We start from the raw sequence: 19,198 nt of genomic DNA, 5'->3' as shown, positions 1-19,198 counted from the left end.
TCAGAGAGGCACGGGTTCAATAAAAAGTGAAGCAACACTATCTTTCATCACTTTCCCAACATGTGTGTAGCCATCCTCCCCTTTGTAAAGGAGATCAACCACTCTTGTTAGATTCAGAACACGCATGAGGACAGGCATTGGCACATCAGTTGGTCTAAGAAACTCCTCGTTGATATCCTTCCACAAATCTTTAACCTGTTTGTTAAAAATATCAAGCACCTCTTGCTCTGGCACCCCATATTGCTTCATGTAGCATTCAATACTAGAAGCAACATGCTCTCTCTCTTTCTCAAACTGCAAAAATAAATCCAAAATACAAATTTAGTTATCTTACCTAATTCTGATTTGTACCAAGGTAAGAACATCTTATTATACATACCTCGTATCCACTAAGGTCATCCATGAGCCTAAAAATGATATTTGAAGCTCTAAGAATTCTAGGATCATTCAACAACCACTCAAAAGCTTCCTTCGTTACAATATCTCCCATGCCAACCAGAGATGTAATTGAAAGCAAGGTGTTACCAACACAAGCTGTTGCTACACTCATATACTCTTCCATGCTTGGAATGTAGTCTTTGTGCAACCATTGGGCCTCAGCAAAGTAGTTCCGGGCTTGAGCTTTAACCTATGCCATTTGTTAAAAGCATTGAAAAGTAAAGTGAGTTGTGACTGTTGAAAAAATCCCATGGAACAAACTCAAAATAGATTAACAGCAAATAAAGTTGTGCATTTGCATTACGTACAGCTTCTTTTGCATAGTAAACTCGGTATGATCTTCCTTCTTTTACCATCTCCTCCTCAATTTCGTCGTAAACATTCAAGAGGGTATGGTAAAATACTTGCATATAGTCTGGAAGTTCATCCATACAATTGATATCCCACCTGAAAATTGCATAAACCACATTCATCTTAGGCATATACACACAGGTAGTAGTTATGCAACAAATAAATCAGTTTCAAATTAATTAGAAAGCAGATAATATATTTTTTCCAATTAACCTTTCAATTGCTCCAGTAAAGATCACGAGTTCTTCGTATGTGCCAAATGCATCGTAGATATCATCCAAAACTGATACCAGGGCAATCACTTTTGTAAGAATTTTTCTTGTTGCCATATAATGCGGTTCGAAATAGACTCCAACTATCCAAAAGTACAGCTCCACGATCCTATCTCTTGCAAAAGGCAGCTGCTTTTCAAAGTCCAGTTCTTTCCACCACCTGTAATTAATTGACAATTGTAAGTGTATAGGGTGTACTAATTGCAAACTAATTTATGTTTACATGATTCAAAGACTTACCTAGTAATCTCACTGAGCTCCTTCTTGTGTAAAGATTGAACGATATTGAAATCTAACTTTGCAAGTTTCAATATAGCTTCACTATGTGAAGCATCATCCTGGTAGATTGACATGTAACCCCTGGCACATACCCTCTCCAGACCCTTCCGCAGAGGTCTCTCTAAGGCTTGAGTTATCTGTAAAGCCAGTGGATTTCTTGCTTCCGTTGTTTCTGCCGACTCAAGGTGAGTGGTGGTGAAAACAAGAGCCTCTTCTAGTATGTCTTCTCCATGCTTCCTCAGATGTGCTGCTTCATAAAAGCTTAGCATCCCAGGAACATCAGCAGTTAAGCTCTCCTTGAAGTTACCATTTTTATCTTTGAACTTGTTGAATATATCTGGTTCATTGTCAGAAAAAATGGGCACATATATGAGACATAGAATAATGGGCACGTACGATTTAGGCCATTGGCTCAATTCAGAGCGTATGTTTAACATGTGTTCTTTTTCCTCCTTTTGAGCATAGATATGTTTAACATGTGTTTGATCCGATTTAAGTATTAGATATGATCCTGAAAAAGGAGCTTATCAGCTATGTATCCACGTTTTCCGCATGACAGACGTCATGTTCACAAATACTATTACCTCTACCGATTGCATTAATATCTCCGGTGATGATTGTTTAACATAGTTATAAAACGAAAAAATACTTGGCCATTTTTTTCTTTTTCTTCTTCTAAGAAAGTATGGGATTTTATTCATAATTCAGTCAAAAAAGTGTCACAAAGGCCAATACAAACTAGCCACAAAAATGCCATTATAATAATGGAGCAATTTAACATCAAAATTAAGACAATTTAGCACGCCTCCACTAACGATCCTACAGGTGGACTAGAATACCCAATGATACTAGATGTAGACTTACTGCACTGTCGGACCATTTTTTAGCATCAACAAATTAGTTTTCTATTTTTTAATTTTAATGAAAGATTAAGTTTTTACTATTATGCCCTTAATATATTAAATTGTGGTTGTTTAGCAAATTGGTTAACCAAGGGGCGTTTTAAAGGTGTTTGGATGTTTTGAGGTCTTTGCCTTTATATATATATATATATATATATATATATATATATACATATATATATTTATATTTATATATACAATTATTTTGGGGGCCATCCTCGATGTGGAGCACTAGGCGATTATCCTTCCGGGCTAATAACAAGGCCGGCTCTGAACAGATACCATCTCTGCTTGTACTTAATTATGAAAGGTATTTGAAGCTGGTTAGTTGGGATAGGCCGGTTCCTTATTATGTTTTATTATTTTGTATCTTATTTTCTATTGTTTGCAATAAGGAACTCTTGAACTTTTGTTACGTTAAAATTAGAGCATTTTAGTTCAAAATAATTTACCATATCAATAGGGGTGTTAGTTGGATTGGCTCGGAACTTTGATGTGCTCTTAAATGGATCAGAATTCAAGCCACTACGAGTTGCTTTCCTCCCACCTTCCTAACTTTGGCAAAAATAATAATAATAATTTTTTATATAAAAAATTGTTGGAATGATTTAAAATAATTGAGAATAAAAAGTTCATAACATTACAACATTAGCAGTTGTAACACGAGCTTGTAGGGCTCCAGCACTGTTGGATAATTCAACACAAAACATGCATCCAGTGTCGTTATCATGAAGGGTCCAACCTGTTCATCATGAATCATGATTCACTACCTGTCAACTTCTGGATGCGCAGGATCATATAATATTATCTGTCAATTTTGGTAAGATCGGGTTGAAGATCGGCTTCGTCTATTTGGATTATTAAATATTCCAAAAGCCACATTAATTTCTTATCAAGACGCTCCCAATCTATCAATGTTATCTGCCCATCGGGCTTCATGGGCCAACTAATGGTAAGATCTTATCTTTGAAAAGATCAACTTGCTCTGGCCACCAACTATATATGTTTTTTTCCTTGGTCATGGATGGTCATCAACAGTCGTTTGAAAAAGGTGAAAATAATTTAAAACTTCATGGGATATTTGTGTAATTTTCAAAATTTCAATGGAGTTTATGAAAACACTGAAAACTTCATAAAATATTAGTGTAAATAACTTGCAGGTATATCTCATCGGATGACCATTCCATTTAGTTCAAGAGATGAGATTGATTATCAAAACTAAAAAATAAAAAGATTAGTATACGATACTAGCTAGATTGAAGTCTTTTTATTGTTTGGCTTATTATCACAAAATGTCCCTAAGGTTTATGAAACTATCAGATTGCATCCTTAATGTTTTTTTTTGTCATTCGTGGTCCTCAAGGTTAGTATGCATGATCACAAATGGTCCCTACCGTTAGGTTCCGTTAAAAACTCTGTTAGTTTGCTGACGTGGCATATATGTATATCACAAAACATCCTTGAGGTTCACAGACCTATCATAAATGGTCCTTATGAAAATTTTTAATTTTTTGAATTTAAAATTCATAACAATTTTGTTTTCTTTTTAAAATTTTATGAATTATAATTATTTTAAAATATATATTAAATTTTAAATACATGTGACACTATATTATTGTAGATGTTGGCTCCATATATATACCACATCAACAAACTAATGAAGTTTTTTAAAAATAATTTAAAATTCATAAAATTTTAAAATGAAAAAAAACTAAAGGTTTAGGGTTCATAAATGGTCCTCAAGATTAAAATCCTTCTATAAATGATTTTTTCATTTATAAATAATTTTAAAAAGAAAACCAAAATTTTATGAATTTTAAATAAAAAAATAAAAAAAATTCTTAGGGACCATTTGTGATAAGTGTGTAAACCTCAGGGATGTTTTGTGATATATATGTATGCCAAGTCAGCAAACTAACAGAGTTTTTGACAGAACCTAACGACAGGGACCATTTGTGATTGCACATACTAACCTTGAGGACCATAAGTGACACAAAAAAACATTAAGGATGCAATCTGATAGTTTCGTAAACCTTAGGGACGTTTTGTGATAATAAGCCTTTATTGTTTTAATGAAATAATTTGGGAACAAAGTTTTTTGTTTTGTCAGAAGCAAGTTTTATTAACGTAGAAAGCCAAAATCAGTTACATTGTGGGAGCAAAAATTAAGGCTTAAGTAACCAGCCACTTCCCATGAACCTTAAATTTGAGAGAATGTAGAGAATCAAATAACATGATATTCACTATCATAGAACTGAAGGAAGTTGAGGTTCCACCCCAAAACCAATTGGCAATGGGGGGAGTAGCCCAACTCCTTATAAGCCCTTGTTAGGTTTTACAACTTTTCAATGTGGGACTCTTTACCTTCACATTCTCACACGCCCCCGCACGTGTGGCGAATTTTCAAGCCTAACACGTGGACAACACATTTTGGGTGACGTGGAGCACGTGTGGCCGTTGGGCTTTCACACGTGGGATAACCCGCTCTGATACCATGAAGGAAGTTGAGGTTCCACCCCAAAACCAATTGGCAATGGGGGGAGTAGCCCAACTCCTTATAAGCCCTTGTTAGGTTTTACAACTTTCCAATGTGGGACTCTTTAAGAACGTGGAGATAAATAAGGGATATGGGACTTAGAGTCAAAGTGTTCAATACCTATAAAAGGTCAACTAATCCCCCAGCATAAAGGAATAGATGTATGACATTATTTTGACTCTACTCCAATATTCCAAAACGAGCACTGACTTGAGCGTCGGAGTATTTTTTTTGTAAGTACCCCCCTCATTCCTCATTGATGGCAATTGAAATGGCGTCCAGCTTCTCAACATGGAACACAAGATTACTTTTTAAATAACCCGAAATTTCATTCTCCGACATACAACAAAATGAACTCAAAAACAAAAAAAAGCATAAAACTCACTACAACCTGGCACACAAACCAACACAGCTGCACAGAAAAGATCCACAAATCTGCCCACCAAAACAGAGACCAAGTAAAACTGGAAGGGAAATGGAAAGGAATGGACATGATCAGTCGAAGGCTACCGACAGTGTTGTTATTGTTTTATTTTGGGGTATTTTATTATAAATCTCTGTTATTATTTTATTCCTTTTGTATGGATCTCTGTCAGCAACAGCAATGGTCTTAAAAGGAGTCCACTTTTCTTCTTCGTCTTCTTCCTTTTGTGCTCTCCTTCTACAAGTTTTACAACTTTGAATTCATTTATTATATTCAATATTTGTAAATTAATTTGGTTATGCTATTGCCACCCAAATTCTTATATCCCTACCCATATTTTTTTAAAATCTAATCACGAGTCATATTCCTATGTGAGACTAAATAAAAGGACCAATTAAATTTAAGAGTATTGTTTGTATCTTTCCGTTATTTGCAAGAGCCTTTTGTGGGGCCATTTTTTTTTTCTTTTATTAATGAAATTAATTGTTGCAGCTAGTGGCGGATTCAGGATTATGTGGCCAAGGGATCACAGTGTAAAAGTTCCAAAATTTTTATACAAAGAAAATAATACTAAAAAAATCGAAAGATAGTACTTCCATTCATAATTCATGACAAAACCAAAAATACAAGTTACAATTGTCCACGACGAGTTTTTATATTTTGAAAATGTTGCATTATAATTTCGTTATTAATACAAACAAAAACATCTCTCTCAATGTAAATAATCAAGCTATCATTCAAACAATCAAGCTACAGCGACAAGAGCTAGTTGAAGTCAATGAGCAAAACAATAAACATAAAATGCACAAGGTTGTTCTCTCAAAATCTTTGTTTTAAGGCCATTGAACTCACGTCTCATAGTACTAGCTCCATCATAACCTTGTCATCGTAGCTTGGAAAAGGTCAAATTCTCGGAAGAAAAGAATTCATCAATGGCTTCCTTCAATGCACTTGAAGTAGTGTCGGTTACATGTCGAACGCCTACAAACCTTTCAATTATGTGTCCTTTGTCATTCACATAACGGAACACCATCGCCATTTGCTCCTTTATTGAACATCACGTGCTTCATCCACCATTATTGAAAAATATCTATCTTTTACATCACTCAAAATAAGACCAATGGTTTCTTTGGCACAAGAACTGACAAGATCTTTTTGAATTGAAGGAGCTATTAACTTTAGATTGCCGGGAGTATTTTTCAACATAACGGCCTTAACCTTTTTATCATGATCCGTAAGATATTATAAGAGCTCTAAATAATTCTCATTATTACTTGAAATGACATTTTCATCATGACCACAAAAAGAAAGACCTTGTCGCAATAAATACCTAGTGCACTTGAGTGATGCATTCAAGAAAGTGCAATAAGCCGTACGAGCTTGGTTTGTTTGCTTGATTACAACTGTTCTAATGTGTATAATTTGATGCATCAAATTGCAAGCAACTTCTCTAGCTTGGTTTGTGAACACTACCAACCGGTCCAACATGAAGGTTAAATATTTCTTTCCCCTTCTTCCAATTATTAAAGCCTACCCCGGTGAATGTGTCACCACCCACTTGATAAAAATTAGGTTTAAAGAGATAACAATGAAGACAAAACTCAGCATCTTTATCTATACTATATTCCAACCAACCAAACTCATCAAATCATTGAGCAATGAAGAATATATTAATTCCTGATTAATTAATTTGTGGGAATCTATGACTTCTAGGTTGACAAGGTCTCTTTTTGTAGATATGCTCTTCGGATCTCATCTCGAATATTAGGACTATAATCCGTCATTTGAGTTCTTAGTCCAGGGTATGCCTGAAGATTAAACAATATTTCATCTACTTCAATTGGCCTTGCATTTGAACTACTTGGATTAGACGGATAAGGACTATCCGTAGATAATTTTATTTTAAAGAATCATTCCATAAATCTATGCATTAATTAATTCAATCAATAATTAATTTTTATCCAAATTATCATATGAATATGAAAATGTCAATAACCCACTATCAATATTCAATATACCAAATTATCATATCAATCAATATTCAATATACCAAATTATCATATTAATCAATATTCAATATATTCAATCAATCCACACATTATCAACCAATTATAAACTCAACCAATCTATATTATCATATCCATAAATCCATAAATAAATTAAAAAAATCAATATCAACAATATATATTATCACTATAAATTTATAAATATCAATTTTGCTCACTTGTAGTTGAAAAAAAAAAAAAGGACAGCGGACGGTGGCACAAGGTGCGTCCGCCCCTGATTGTAACTATCAAAAACATTTAAAAGAAAAAACTTGATAACAATAAATGTGTTCTCCCTCCTCGAGTTTAAATTAGATTAAAGAAGAATGTCATTTATATAAACATTAAAATATATATATATATATATATATATATATATTAAAAGGGGCTGCCACCTCTTCCATTGACAGCGTTAAATAACAAAATCCACCCACAATAAGTTTCCCTCAAAATCTAATTTTGAAGTTAAAATTGAAGAGAGAAATTTAAAATTTAACAAATGCTACATGAGTTAACTTGTTACCTTTTTTTGAAAGGAATATCAAAATTCCATTACCACCAAACAAGTTACATCAAATATGGTATGCTTTTTAGTGGGCTCATTAAAATATTCCCAAAAAAAAACCCAATAGAATAAAACTTTACTTATGAATCATAAGTCGTACAAGATCACATCAACCATATCTAGCTAGAATTACTGCAATATAAGGTAACGCATGTCTCTCTCACGTTAAAAACATGTGGATGCATGGCGGATGTAGCTTGTTATTATATTGATTTAACTCATGTATTGAAGAGGAAAGTACCATCATCATCGATTCACCACTATGCTAGCTTTAAAAGAGGCAAAAAAACGCTAAATCCCGCACTAAAAAAAATATATATGTTACGTGAGAAAAAATACAAGGAAAAAGATAATATATATCCCCGCACTCAAAAAAGGGAGGGCCCCTAGCCATGGAAATTATTATATGGTTTATATGAAACTATCTTCTGCTATGCACGATTCTATTCTTGCTTTGCAATAATCTTATATCCCAACCCTTGCCTATATATACATGAGTCTACCATCAATGTGTTTCATAGTTTCATAGCAAAGCTCGAAGCGCATAGAAAACAGTACTAATAAGTGCCGTCTGATTTTTATCTACCATAGAAGAAACAGCAAAACATGTCTATCCAAGTTTGTGCAGCAGCCCAATCTAAGCCTGAAATTATTCGTCGGACGGCAAATTTCCCACCAAGCATTTGGGGAGATCGGCTCATGAACTATGATTCCCAAGACATTGTAATCTCATGCAAATTATATTATCATTATACATTCATGTTTACTTTTCTCCCAAAAAATATATATATATATATATTCGCAAGTGTTTTTCTTATTTAATTAATTGCTGGCCGCAGATAACAAATGCCCGGAACCAAGAAGAAGTTGAGGAGCTGAAAGAAGTAGTGAGGAGGGAAGTATTCACAACTAGTGCAGGTGACTTTTCACATCAGCTCAAGTTGATTGATGCAATCCAGCGCCTTGGCGTGGCATACCATTTTGAAAGTGAAATTGAAGAAGCGTTGGAGCGTATGCATGCTGCATTTCATGACCATGACTTTAGTGATGATGGAGATCTATACAACGTTGCCCTTGGTTTCCGGCTACTAAGACAACATGGATATAAGATTTCATGTGGTAAGTTAATCAACAAATTATAATGTAGTGGACTGTAATGTGACTGATTTTGGCCAACTAATGCCTGTTCATTTTTATGACAATCAAGCAGATGTGTTCAATAAGTTCAAAGACGAAAATGGCAGCTTCAAGGAATGCTTAATTGTCGATGTTCCGGGGATGCTAAGCCTTTATGAAGCCGGGCATCTAGGCATACGGGGAGAAGAAATACTAGATGAAGCTCTTGCTTTCACCACCACTCACCTTGACTCTGCTGCAAAAGCTCATTTAAGCTACGAACATGCAGAACAAATCACTCAAGCCTTGGAGAGACCTTTGCGAAAAGATCTAGAGAGGGTATGTGCCAGGCGTTACATGTCAATCTACCAAGATGAAGCTTCACACAATGAACCTTTGTTGAAACTTGCGAAGTTTGATTTTAATCTTGTTCAGTCTTTGCACAAAAATGAGCTCAGTGAGATTACTAGGTAAGTCTCTCTTTTAATTGTAAATGTGAGCATATATACTCAAGTTACACATACAGCTAATGTTATTGCTCATTAGGTGTGGTGGAAAGAAGTAGACTTTGAAAAGAAGCTGCCTTTCGCACGAGACAGGATCGTGGAGTTGTACTTTTGGGTAGTCGGAGTATACTTTGAACCCCAATTCGTCGAAGCAAGAAAATTTCTTACAAAAGTGATTGCCCTGGTATCAGTGATGGATGATATCTACGACGCATATGCCACGTTTGAAGAACTTGAGATCTTTACTGCAGCAATTGAGAGGTACTACTTTGAAATCATAATTTTCTTTTTAATAATTTAGAGCTGATTTATTGTAATTGCAGAAGTGCTCCTAAATAAGCCAACTTACAAGGTTATCAAATTTTCAGGTGGGATATGAGTTGCATAGATGAACTACCAGACTATATGCAAATATTTTATCGTACCCTTTTGAATGTTGTCGATGAAATTGAGGAAGAGATTGCAAAGGATGGAAGATCATACCGAGTTTATTATGCAAAGGAATCTGTATGTATATAATATATATACACTTTTGGTTATAATATATTTAAATTATTTTCTTCCACATTATCTAGCTATAACGTTATGTTCCCCTCCAGTTGAAAGCTGTAGCCCGAGCTTACTTTGAGGAGGCCAGATGGTTCAATGAAGGATACACCCCAACCATGGAGGAGTATCTACCTGCTGCAATAGTTTCTACTGGTTACCCCATGCTTTCAACTGTATCCTTACTTGGCATGGGAGATATTGTAACAAAGGAGACATTTGAGTGGTTGTTCAATGACGCAAAAATTGTTAGAGCTTCCACGACCCTTTTTAGGTTCATGGATGATATTGTCACAAGCAAGGTATAAACTATTCTTGTCATGCTAGATTAGATAAGCATGTTTAAAATGCAAAGTTTCACGTCGAAAACTTGAAAAAATAAAATACTATATATAATAAGTTGTTTCACAACTAATAGCATCATGGCCTTTGGTGATAAAAATTCACACTAGACTTTATTGGTGGTTAAGTTGGAAACAACATCGGTGTTAGAAAATAGTCGTAAGAATGACAATCTGATTTTCTATAATATTACCGAGTTAATATTTTGAATTTCTATATGCAGTTTGAGAAAGAGAGAGGCCATGTTGTCTGTAGTATTGATTGCTACATGAAGCAATATGGGGTGTCGGAGCAAGAGGCACTTGATGCTTTGAACAAGCAAGTGGTGGATCTGTGGAAGGACATAAACGAGGAGTTTCTCAGACCAACTGCAGCGCCAATGGCTGTCCTAATGAGAGTTCTTAATTTAACAAAAGTGGTAGATCTCCTTTACAAAGGTGACGATGGCTACACGCGTGTTCGTAAAGTGGTGAAGGATAAGATTGCTTCACATTTTATTAATCCAGTGCCAATTATATGAGTTTTTATGTCAGACTGTCTTTCGGTCTTTGCTCAAATAAGAGAGGGACCTCAATGCTTTGAGTTTGGTCCTGCCAATATTGTCTGGTTATTGATTGGATTTTGTCCCTTATTGGGAGAGAGGGGCTCTAGGGGTTTGAACTTTTATTTAAATGTGTGTAATAATCTTTATAAAAAAAATTCGGTACAAGTCCAAAATCGAAAACAGAATTTGGATGCCATCCTCGTAGTAGTTGTTGTTGATAATAGTCCTTTAACTTTTGTGCCACGTATGATTACATACTTTTTTTGATTTTTTGATTTTTTGATATTTACATATTATTTTTTCATTTTCTAAATTACTTAGTTATTCCCATCATGCCCCTAAAAATTCAATAAGGTAAGAAATTAATTTTTATGATAATAATTATGATATTGTCTACCCTAAACCAATCCGGACTCTCTCTCAGCCACAATCTCTTTAACTTTCACCAACAAATCAGTGGAGCCAAATTTTTTTCCCATTAAGCCTTCCAACTTCTCCAAGAAGTTAGTTATCACATACCCTACGACTCTTCTATAATCGGCATCGTGAGTTTCATTCGAAACCAAAATCCTTATTTGATTGATTTTCTAACTGGGTATTTATCAGGTTGCTTATAATTTGCAAGGTGAGGTATGCAAAGCTGTGATTTGCTTACAAATCGTTGTAACAAGGTAAATGAAAACAAAAAAAATTATTTTTGCATAGTTTCTTGCGTGCGTTTTCATATTCATATTGGGTCTTTGTGGTTGTAATTCTTTTGGGTTGAATGGCTTATAGGTCGGGGCTTCTATTCTATCGGCAAAAAGCGATAAGGTTGAGTGAGATGTCTGAAAAGGCTTACACCAGATCCTACAATTCCATGTATGTTGGTTGTTTGTGATCTGTCTTTATTTACCTAGTATTTGGGTATATTATCTAATATTTACCTAGTAAGTAGGTACATTATCTTATATTTATCTAATAATTAGGTATATTATCTTATATTTACCTAGTAATGAGATACATTCTTATATTTACCTAATATTTAGATATATTATCTAATATTTACCTAGTAATTAGGTACATTATCTTATATTTACCTATTAATTAGGTATATTATTTCATATTTACCTAGTAATCAGGTAAATATTTGTTGGGAAGACACCATCAATAATACTCCTACTTTCATTGTTTTATATGAACTTTTTTTATTTGTTCTTATGCTTCCCTCACAAATCAACCTTATGGATAGTACAGTTTTATGTTGGTGCTTGCCCATGGGTCATAATTTTCATTGTAAGATAAAATATGTGGGTCATTACTTTCATGACCTAAATTTTATTTTATCTATATATTAGGTAAATATTGCAATAGTTAATTGTTAAAGTTTTTTATTTCACGAAACGTTTTTTTGTTGGTGTGTCATGGCTGCAATAGAAGGATTCAAAATTTAAAATATGAAATTCATTTAGAAGGAAAGAATTGATACATTAATTTGGATTTTCAATTAATGTTCTTTTCTTATTTACCTCAAAGGGTAAAATTGACACAAGAAAAAATTAATAAAAGTCAATGGACCCAAATCTACAGCAAAAAAGGTGTGGACTAAATCCAATGACAGCTAGAGATTTTGGACTTAGATCGAAGAACCCCTAATGTTTATCCTACATGCATCACTGAAAAACATAAACCGACACTACTTGGGTCCTGAATGCTGAGGATTGTATCTTTTCCTTTTTTCCTCATGTGGCACAATGACTAAAGAAACTTACCTTGTAGATGCCATCATTCACTGCTATATGCTTAAAGTCTTGGGAAATTGGCGGCTTTATCCCTGGCTCACTTAATTTATTCACTAATATCCTTATTTTGAAACTCAATCACAAATGCCATGTATAAAAACTCTCTATTGATAGCTTATTGCCCATCCTTCACTTAGTTTTTTTTCTTCTAAGTCATTGCTCTTTGAAATACTCTCATCTCTCTAGTCTCTTCCTCTTCCTCTTCTTCCTTCTGCCCATTTTTCACTTTTGTTTAGTCGTTCTGAGCTCTCCCAAATCCTCTTTCACAATTTCTCAGCCTCACTCTCTCAGCCCTTCTCTCCTCTCTTCACTCTTTCACTCGCACCCACATTGGCGACGACGACCTCACCCTTTCCACCTCCATCTCTCACTCTCTGTCACCTCTCAGGTAGCCAGCTCGGCTTTTCTCCTTCACATTTGGGTTTTCCTCTACTTGTTTCAATTTCATATATGGGTTTGGATTTTTGGTGTTTCAAGTCCCTCCAAGTCAAATTTGAGTGAGATTGTACATAAATGTGTTGAAACATAATTGTGAGTTTAACTTAAAATTTTACTCTCTAAGTTTACAATTAATATTTTCAACTTGTGTAGAGAATGTTATTTCAGTGGGATTATACAAGAACTTTTTGAGGAATATTATGCTTGAATCTTGTTTATAAAATTTTGGGATTGTGCAACAAATTTTTCTCAGTTTGTCTTGGGATAGTGCAACAAATTTTGGGTTTTTCGGTGAGGTCTGACTCGCAGCTCCTCTCCTCTTAGTTATCTCTTCCAACTCGCAGCTGATTCTTTTTGGGTTCTTTGGTGAGGTCTGCAATAAACATGCGATATACACGCAATAAACATGCAATGAACCCAAAGTAAACGCAATAAACAAGTAATACACACGCAATAAACATGTAATATACACGAAGGGAGAGAGCTTGTATTAGAGTTATCTTGCTGAGCATGTTTATTGCAATAAACAAGCAATATACAAGCAATAAATATGAAATTTCTAAGTTGTTTTATTGTCTTACTATTGTCATCGTATTGGCTCTGTATTGCTATTTTATCATTGTCATATCACTTTTTTTTTTTTTTCAAGTCTGTCTTGGAAAGTTTTTGTTGGGTTTCAGACAAATAAATGCTTCTATTTCAAACAAAAATTTAAAGTCAATGTCAATCCACCCATTTCAAGAACAAATATTACAAATTGGGTTTGCAAACTCATTGTTGGTGCTTGTGGCTAATGATGTGGATGAGGAAGATGAATCTTTGGACCTAGGAAAAGAAGGACATGGATAATTGGGAATTAGGGCTGGGAATCAATGAGAGAGAGAGAGAGAGAGAGAGAGAGAGAGAGAGAGAGAGAGAGAGGAGATGCAAAATTGGGATTTCATCTTAGATAAAGCATATTAGAGAAGAGAAGAAGAAGATGCAAAGTAGAAAGCAATTGGGGGTGTCATCTCAGAGATAGCAGATCATAGAAGAAGAAGAACCCACAATTTTAAATTAAACCCACAATTATGTTTCAACAAATTTCTGTACAATCTCACTCAAATTTGACTTGGAAGGACTTGAACTCACATCAAGCACCAAAAATCCAAACCCATATATGAAATTGAAACAAGGAGAAGAAAACTCAAATGTGAAGGAGAAAAGCCGAGCTAGGTAAAGAAGATAGGAGACTGAGAAATTGTGAACTAGGATTTGGGAGAGCTCAGAACGACTAAACAAAAGCGAGAGAGGGGCAGAAGGAAGAAGAGGAGGAGGAAGAGACTAGAGAGATGAGAGTATTTCAGAGAGCAATGACTCAAAAGAAAAAAACTAAGTGAAGGAAGGCCAATAGGCTGTCATTAGGGAGTTTTTATAAGGGGCATTTGTGATTGGGTTTCAAAATAAGGATATTAGTGAATAAATTAGGTGAGCCAGGGGTAAAGCCGCCAATTTCCCTAAAGTTTTCAACATGACAGTGTGTCATCGCTTAGAGTATTAGTTTTTTTTTTTTTTTTTTTTTTTTTTTTGGTTCTCAAGGGAACATTTTCCTTCTGCTGACCATTCTATCTAATTTTCTGGGCCCATGAAAGGGAGACAACCCAATATATTTTTCATGACAAATTGTGCAAGATTTTTGTCTAAGATATTGCTCAATCTCTCTCCTTTTTTATCAATTTGAGGCGGAGATTTGAACTTACGACCACTCTCAAAATTAGAAATAAAAGTAGGACTAAAAGAAAAATTAGTTGGTCCATCTTTCTAATCCAAAAAAATTAAATTCAGTTGCTATTTATTGCGAATAAGTTACTGTATGCATCCGCAATGGGCTCTCTAAGAGCATCCACAACCATGCTATCTATTTTTTAGTTAAATTTTAGCTAAAAACATATAAAAGTTATTTTAGAAGCTCTCTACGAAATTTAAACTTCATGCTCTCTAGTTTAGAGAATCATAAATGCAACTCTTTTTTAATTGGTCCATCTTTATTTAAAAAAAATATAAAAAATAGTTAGCATTAATTAAAGGTTTGAAATACTCATTAAATAAAGCAGCATTAAATTATAGGGAGCCACTATTTTAGGAGGTGGATATGGAGCATGGTTGGAGTTGTATTTTTTCAGTTCCTTCTTAAAATTTGTCTAAGGATATGGTTTAGGGAGCCAATTATGTAAGTAGGAACTCATACATTCCTGCCGATAGTAGTGTGAAATATGTACAAAAGTTTTTTTTTGTGTGTGTTTTTTATGAACTATTTTTGTATATGTGTCAAACTCTGATTCGCAGAAAGAATGATTATCTCAAATCCATGGAAGAATTCCAAGAGAAAGCTTAAAGTAAACCCTTTTCTTTTTTTGTTTGTCTTTCTTTTATTTTATTTTTGAAAATTTTTTATCCAGCTTTCTCGTTCTCTCTTTTCGGCTAGGAGTTAGTGAACCTTTAAGACCCACACACACCACCACCATTTGTCCTTTAAATATTTCAATTTACACAACACAAAACACTCGTTACTGAAAATAACTATCTCCATGAAAAGTGGGTTAGTGCCAAAAAACAAATTCCCAAGAACATTCCATAATCTACTCAAGCTCCCTTCTTTTTAAGACCCCACCCTACAAAACCCATCTTTATCAAAAACCATAGTCCAACAAATCAAGGGCTAGAATGCCCTCCACGTGTCAAGCCAAAGGTATCGCTCTCCTAATNGACGAGGTAAAGCACAAGCATATAAAAGGGCTACAAGAGAAAATGCCACCATCGCCACCAACTGCTACAAGAGAAATTTGGCCACTTAACATGTCGGCCACCTCGAGCTCCGATCACATCTTCTCTCTCTGACGAGAAAATCCGCCGGAGAGCTTGAATCAAAGAAGTTGTGCATCAACGACATGCTCCAAAGTATATCTTCAAGTAAGGGTGGTTGCGATTCAGTGACCGCAACTTTTCAATTAAATCGTGAACCGACCGACATATTGCAGTATGTTAAAAAGACAAACCATGAACCGACCAACAAATTGCGAGTCGATATTTCTACGACACATACCTTCATTGTCTAATTAAGAAAATTGTATTTAAAAACCATGGCGATCATCATTAATCTTCACTTTAAGATACTGAAAAAATAATTAACAAATACACCAAAGATGCTTTAATTACCAAACCCATAAGACCTTTCAAAATCCATCATCACTTAGCACTATTCTATAGGAACTCCTACAAACCAAATATCAAAGTCCAAAAAGACTCGTAAAAGACATCCAAGTCATGAAAGCAAATGCAAAACCAACTTGCAGTTGCAAATCACAAATGTTCAGCAAGACAGGGGGTTTGGTGATGGATGTTAGTCGTATTCTGGCTTCTATGCCATCTTTTTCTGTTCATTATGTTCTCCAGATTACTAATGGTGTTGCCGATCGTATTGCACATTATGGTCTTAGTCAAGAGGATCTTGCTTTTTGGTTTGATGTGCCACCCTTATGATTATATAGGCGACTGTCAATATGATAACCGTCTGGCCAATTTTAGTTTTGTATGACTCCTCTGTATAGTCTATGGTGTGTGTGGTAGTCTTTCCTCCTATGAAGTTTTATCCCTTTGAGTTTTCCTCAAAGGTTTTAATGAGGCCATCTTATGTGCACACTGTCACATCTTGTATTGTGATTGTAGGGGCTTTTTCTTCCGACAGCTACAAATAGGCTAGGCTGCCGTAAGGAGCAAATTGATGGAATTATTCCCTGTGTCTGAGTTCAAGGATCAAGCCCCAAAAATGCTTTGAAAGGATAGTGAAGCCTTAGGAAACACCTTGGTTACCTTCACCAACAAAAATACCAACAGCTTACAGATAGACTTTTTAGTTTGGCATGAGAGGCTTGTGGTATGGAAGTAAAATTGTCATGAGTTTAGCTTTGAAGAGAAAGCTATATGTTCCTGGGGGGGAAAAGAGGGTGTTAAGGTAAGAGAGGAAGGGTTTGCAGGAAGGTTTGGATGAGAATGAGGGAAAGAGAGGAGAATGGGTGGCTTAAGTGTTTTTCCGGCAGCTTGACAGAGGCTCTGTCAAATGTTAGAACAATCTGCTAGAAAAGGGAAAATGGCGGTGAATGATGAATAAAGCACGAATTTGCTGGGTTTTGCAAGTGAGAGAGGAAGCTTGCTCTCTGGATGTGGTTGTTGGTTGTTGGTTGTTGGGTAGGAGGTGCTTCATTTATAGCCGCTCGAAGCTCCTCCTTCCCAAGAAATCCTAATGGTTTCTATCCAATTTGTCCATATATTTCCCTTCCTTTCTCTTCGCCTCCCTTGACTTATCCTATCTTGGTGAAATTCCCTCTGCTCAATTGCAAAAAACAGGGATTTTTGGGAGCTCAATGCTCTTCCCGCAGCTACCTCAGTGGAGAACTCCCATTCCCAGCCATCCCCTTCCTTTCTTTTCCTCCTTATTCCATGGCCAGGTCTGATGAGAGAAAGAAATTGGTATGCACGTTGGTTTGAAGGGTGACTCCCTTCCTAGCAGTCTGCGCGCCAATATCCCCCGGTCCTTTGGATGTTTTTGCTTGAAACTTGTTCCCTCCCATGTACTGGAGCCTCCCAGCAACTTTGCGCACGTGAACCTCTAGGCTCCCTTCGTGGCTTTGTTCTCCAGCCAGGTGTTGGGGCTTTTGCTGCTTCTTTTTCTAATTGTACGGGCCTTCTAAGACAAAATGTTGATTTATCAAATAAATTGGTTAACCTTATCAAGTGTTAGGCTATTTTGGTTGAAGTAATAGCCTATTTTCTCTTTTATGCTCACCCACATGTTTGGGCCTAAGAAATGAGTTTGAGTTCCGAGGCTCCCAAGCAACTCGAGACTTTCATTTCTTGGCCCATCAATGGGCCTCATGACAATTCATTACCTTCCATACCACAACCCACTCAAGTAAGCCCCGGGCATTTGAGTGGCTTGGGCCCACTTAAGCTTGTAGCGTGGTTGGGTGTGAAATAATGATTTCCTGTTGGGCATGGCACGTTGCTTGGCGTGCTTTAGTTTTATGGCCCTTGAAGAGGGACACGATGCTTAATTAGTATGGGCTTGTAAAGCCACTGTATTTTATAATCTTTATCTCAATTTCTAGCATGACGGATTATTTATTTGGCATGACACGTGGACTATGACTTGTGCATGGCAGACTTTCGTGTGCTCCAAATTGGGTCTTGTCTTAATAAGGTGTCATATTGGGCCGGGAATTTATTCGGGCCTAACCGTGAATTTTTTTGGGCCTCAACATTAGCCCCCTTAATTATTGGGGCCATGAATGTGTATTGAAATGGTCCAAATAATCAATTTCCAGCCCAAAATAAATGGCAGTGGCATAGCATGGCATGGGTTTAGGAACAACTCAAGGATGACTGGTTAAGTATCTCTGAAATTACAACCAAGTTTTTTCCGGGAAGGTTGGAGGGGTCGCGATGGTCCTGCTTAAAACCCAATCCTTCTTAAACACCGAGGGTGTTGCCTTATAGAACTTTCCTAGACACTGTAATTTTGGAGGTCACTCACTAAGATTACCGAGAGTTGACATATTTTGTGGCATGACATAGAAGAAAATGCTTAGTGGATTAGCTCAAAATAACTTGGCCTGCATGATTTATTTGCTTGAGTGACTAAAGATGCTTGATTTTAATAATTATTTAAATTATATTGTGGTATACTGCAATCTTTAGATATGCATAACTGCATCGACAAAAAAACCGCAACTTGTGGTCGATTTTCCGAACATGCCAGTTCCGTTGCAGTGAAAATACGATCGATTTTTGTGGTATTGCAATTTGTCGGTAAAAAATGCCAGCTCTATCTAGGCAATAAATTTCAGACAAAAAAAAAAAATCTTCAAGCAATAAATCAAATCTAGAAACCACCAAAAAAAATTAAAAAGGGCTCGACTGGGCTATAGCCTAGTTGATACCACCAAAAATTTAAAAAGAACTTTTTGCAAAATCCCATTTCTATAGCCTAGTTTTTTTATATAAAAACAAAAGGCCTTCTGTTATATCAACCATAGCCCACTACCAAAAGGCCCAGTCCATCCCTGCCTTCTTGGCTG

At 35.7% G+C, this 19,198-nt stretch overlaps 1 protein-coding gene and 1 pseudogene across 1 annotated transcript; one reads left to right on the top strand and one right to left on the bottom strand.

Moving 5' to 3' along the window:
• LOC117625380 ((-)-alpha-pinene synthase-like) lies at window positions 1-1,777 on the bottom strand. The gene is made up of 5 exons (XM_034356944.1): window positions 1,302-1,777; window positions 1,003-1,221; window positions 747-885; window positions 380-628; window positions 1-294 (listed from the first exon to the last, which is right to left on the bottom strand). Exons 1-5 carry the CDS (start codon window positions 1,775-1,777, stop codon window positions 1-3), a joined length of 1,377 nt encoding a protein of 458 aa, XP_034212835.1.
• Window positions 1,778-8,418: 6,641 nt separating this feature from the next.
• LOC117625822 lies at window positions 8,419-11,060 on the top strand (annotated as a pseudogene).
• Window positions 11,061-19,198: the final 8,138 nt, after the last annotated feature.

Source organism: Prunus dulcis, chromosome 4 (genome assembly GCF_902201215.1).
Source record: "Prunus dulcis chromosome 4, ALMONDv2, whole genome shotgun sequence".
NCBI lineage: Eukaryota > Viridiplantae > Streptophyta > Magnoliopsida > Rosales > Rosaceae > Prunus > Prunus dulcis.
The sequence above is the reverse complement of the archived record's forward strand: the minus strand, read 5'-3'. Positions and strand labels throughout refer to the sequence as shown.

Coding starts and splice junctions, on each gene's coding strand:
- LOC117625380 (XM_034356944.1), bottom strand. CDS start 1,777: ATGTTAAACATACGCTCTGAATTGAGCCAATGGCCTAAATCGTACGTG. Junction 886..1,002: donor TTTACTGGAGCAATTGAAAG/GTTAATTGGAAA, acceptor TGCAATTTTCAG/GTGGGATATCAATTGTATGG. Junction 629..746: donor TTTACTATGCAAAAGAAGCT/GTACGTAATGCA, acceptor CAAATGGCATAG/GTTAAAGCTCAAGCCCGGAA.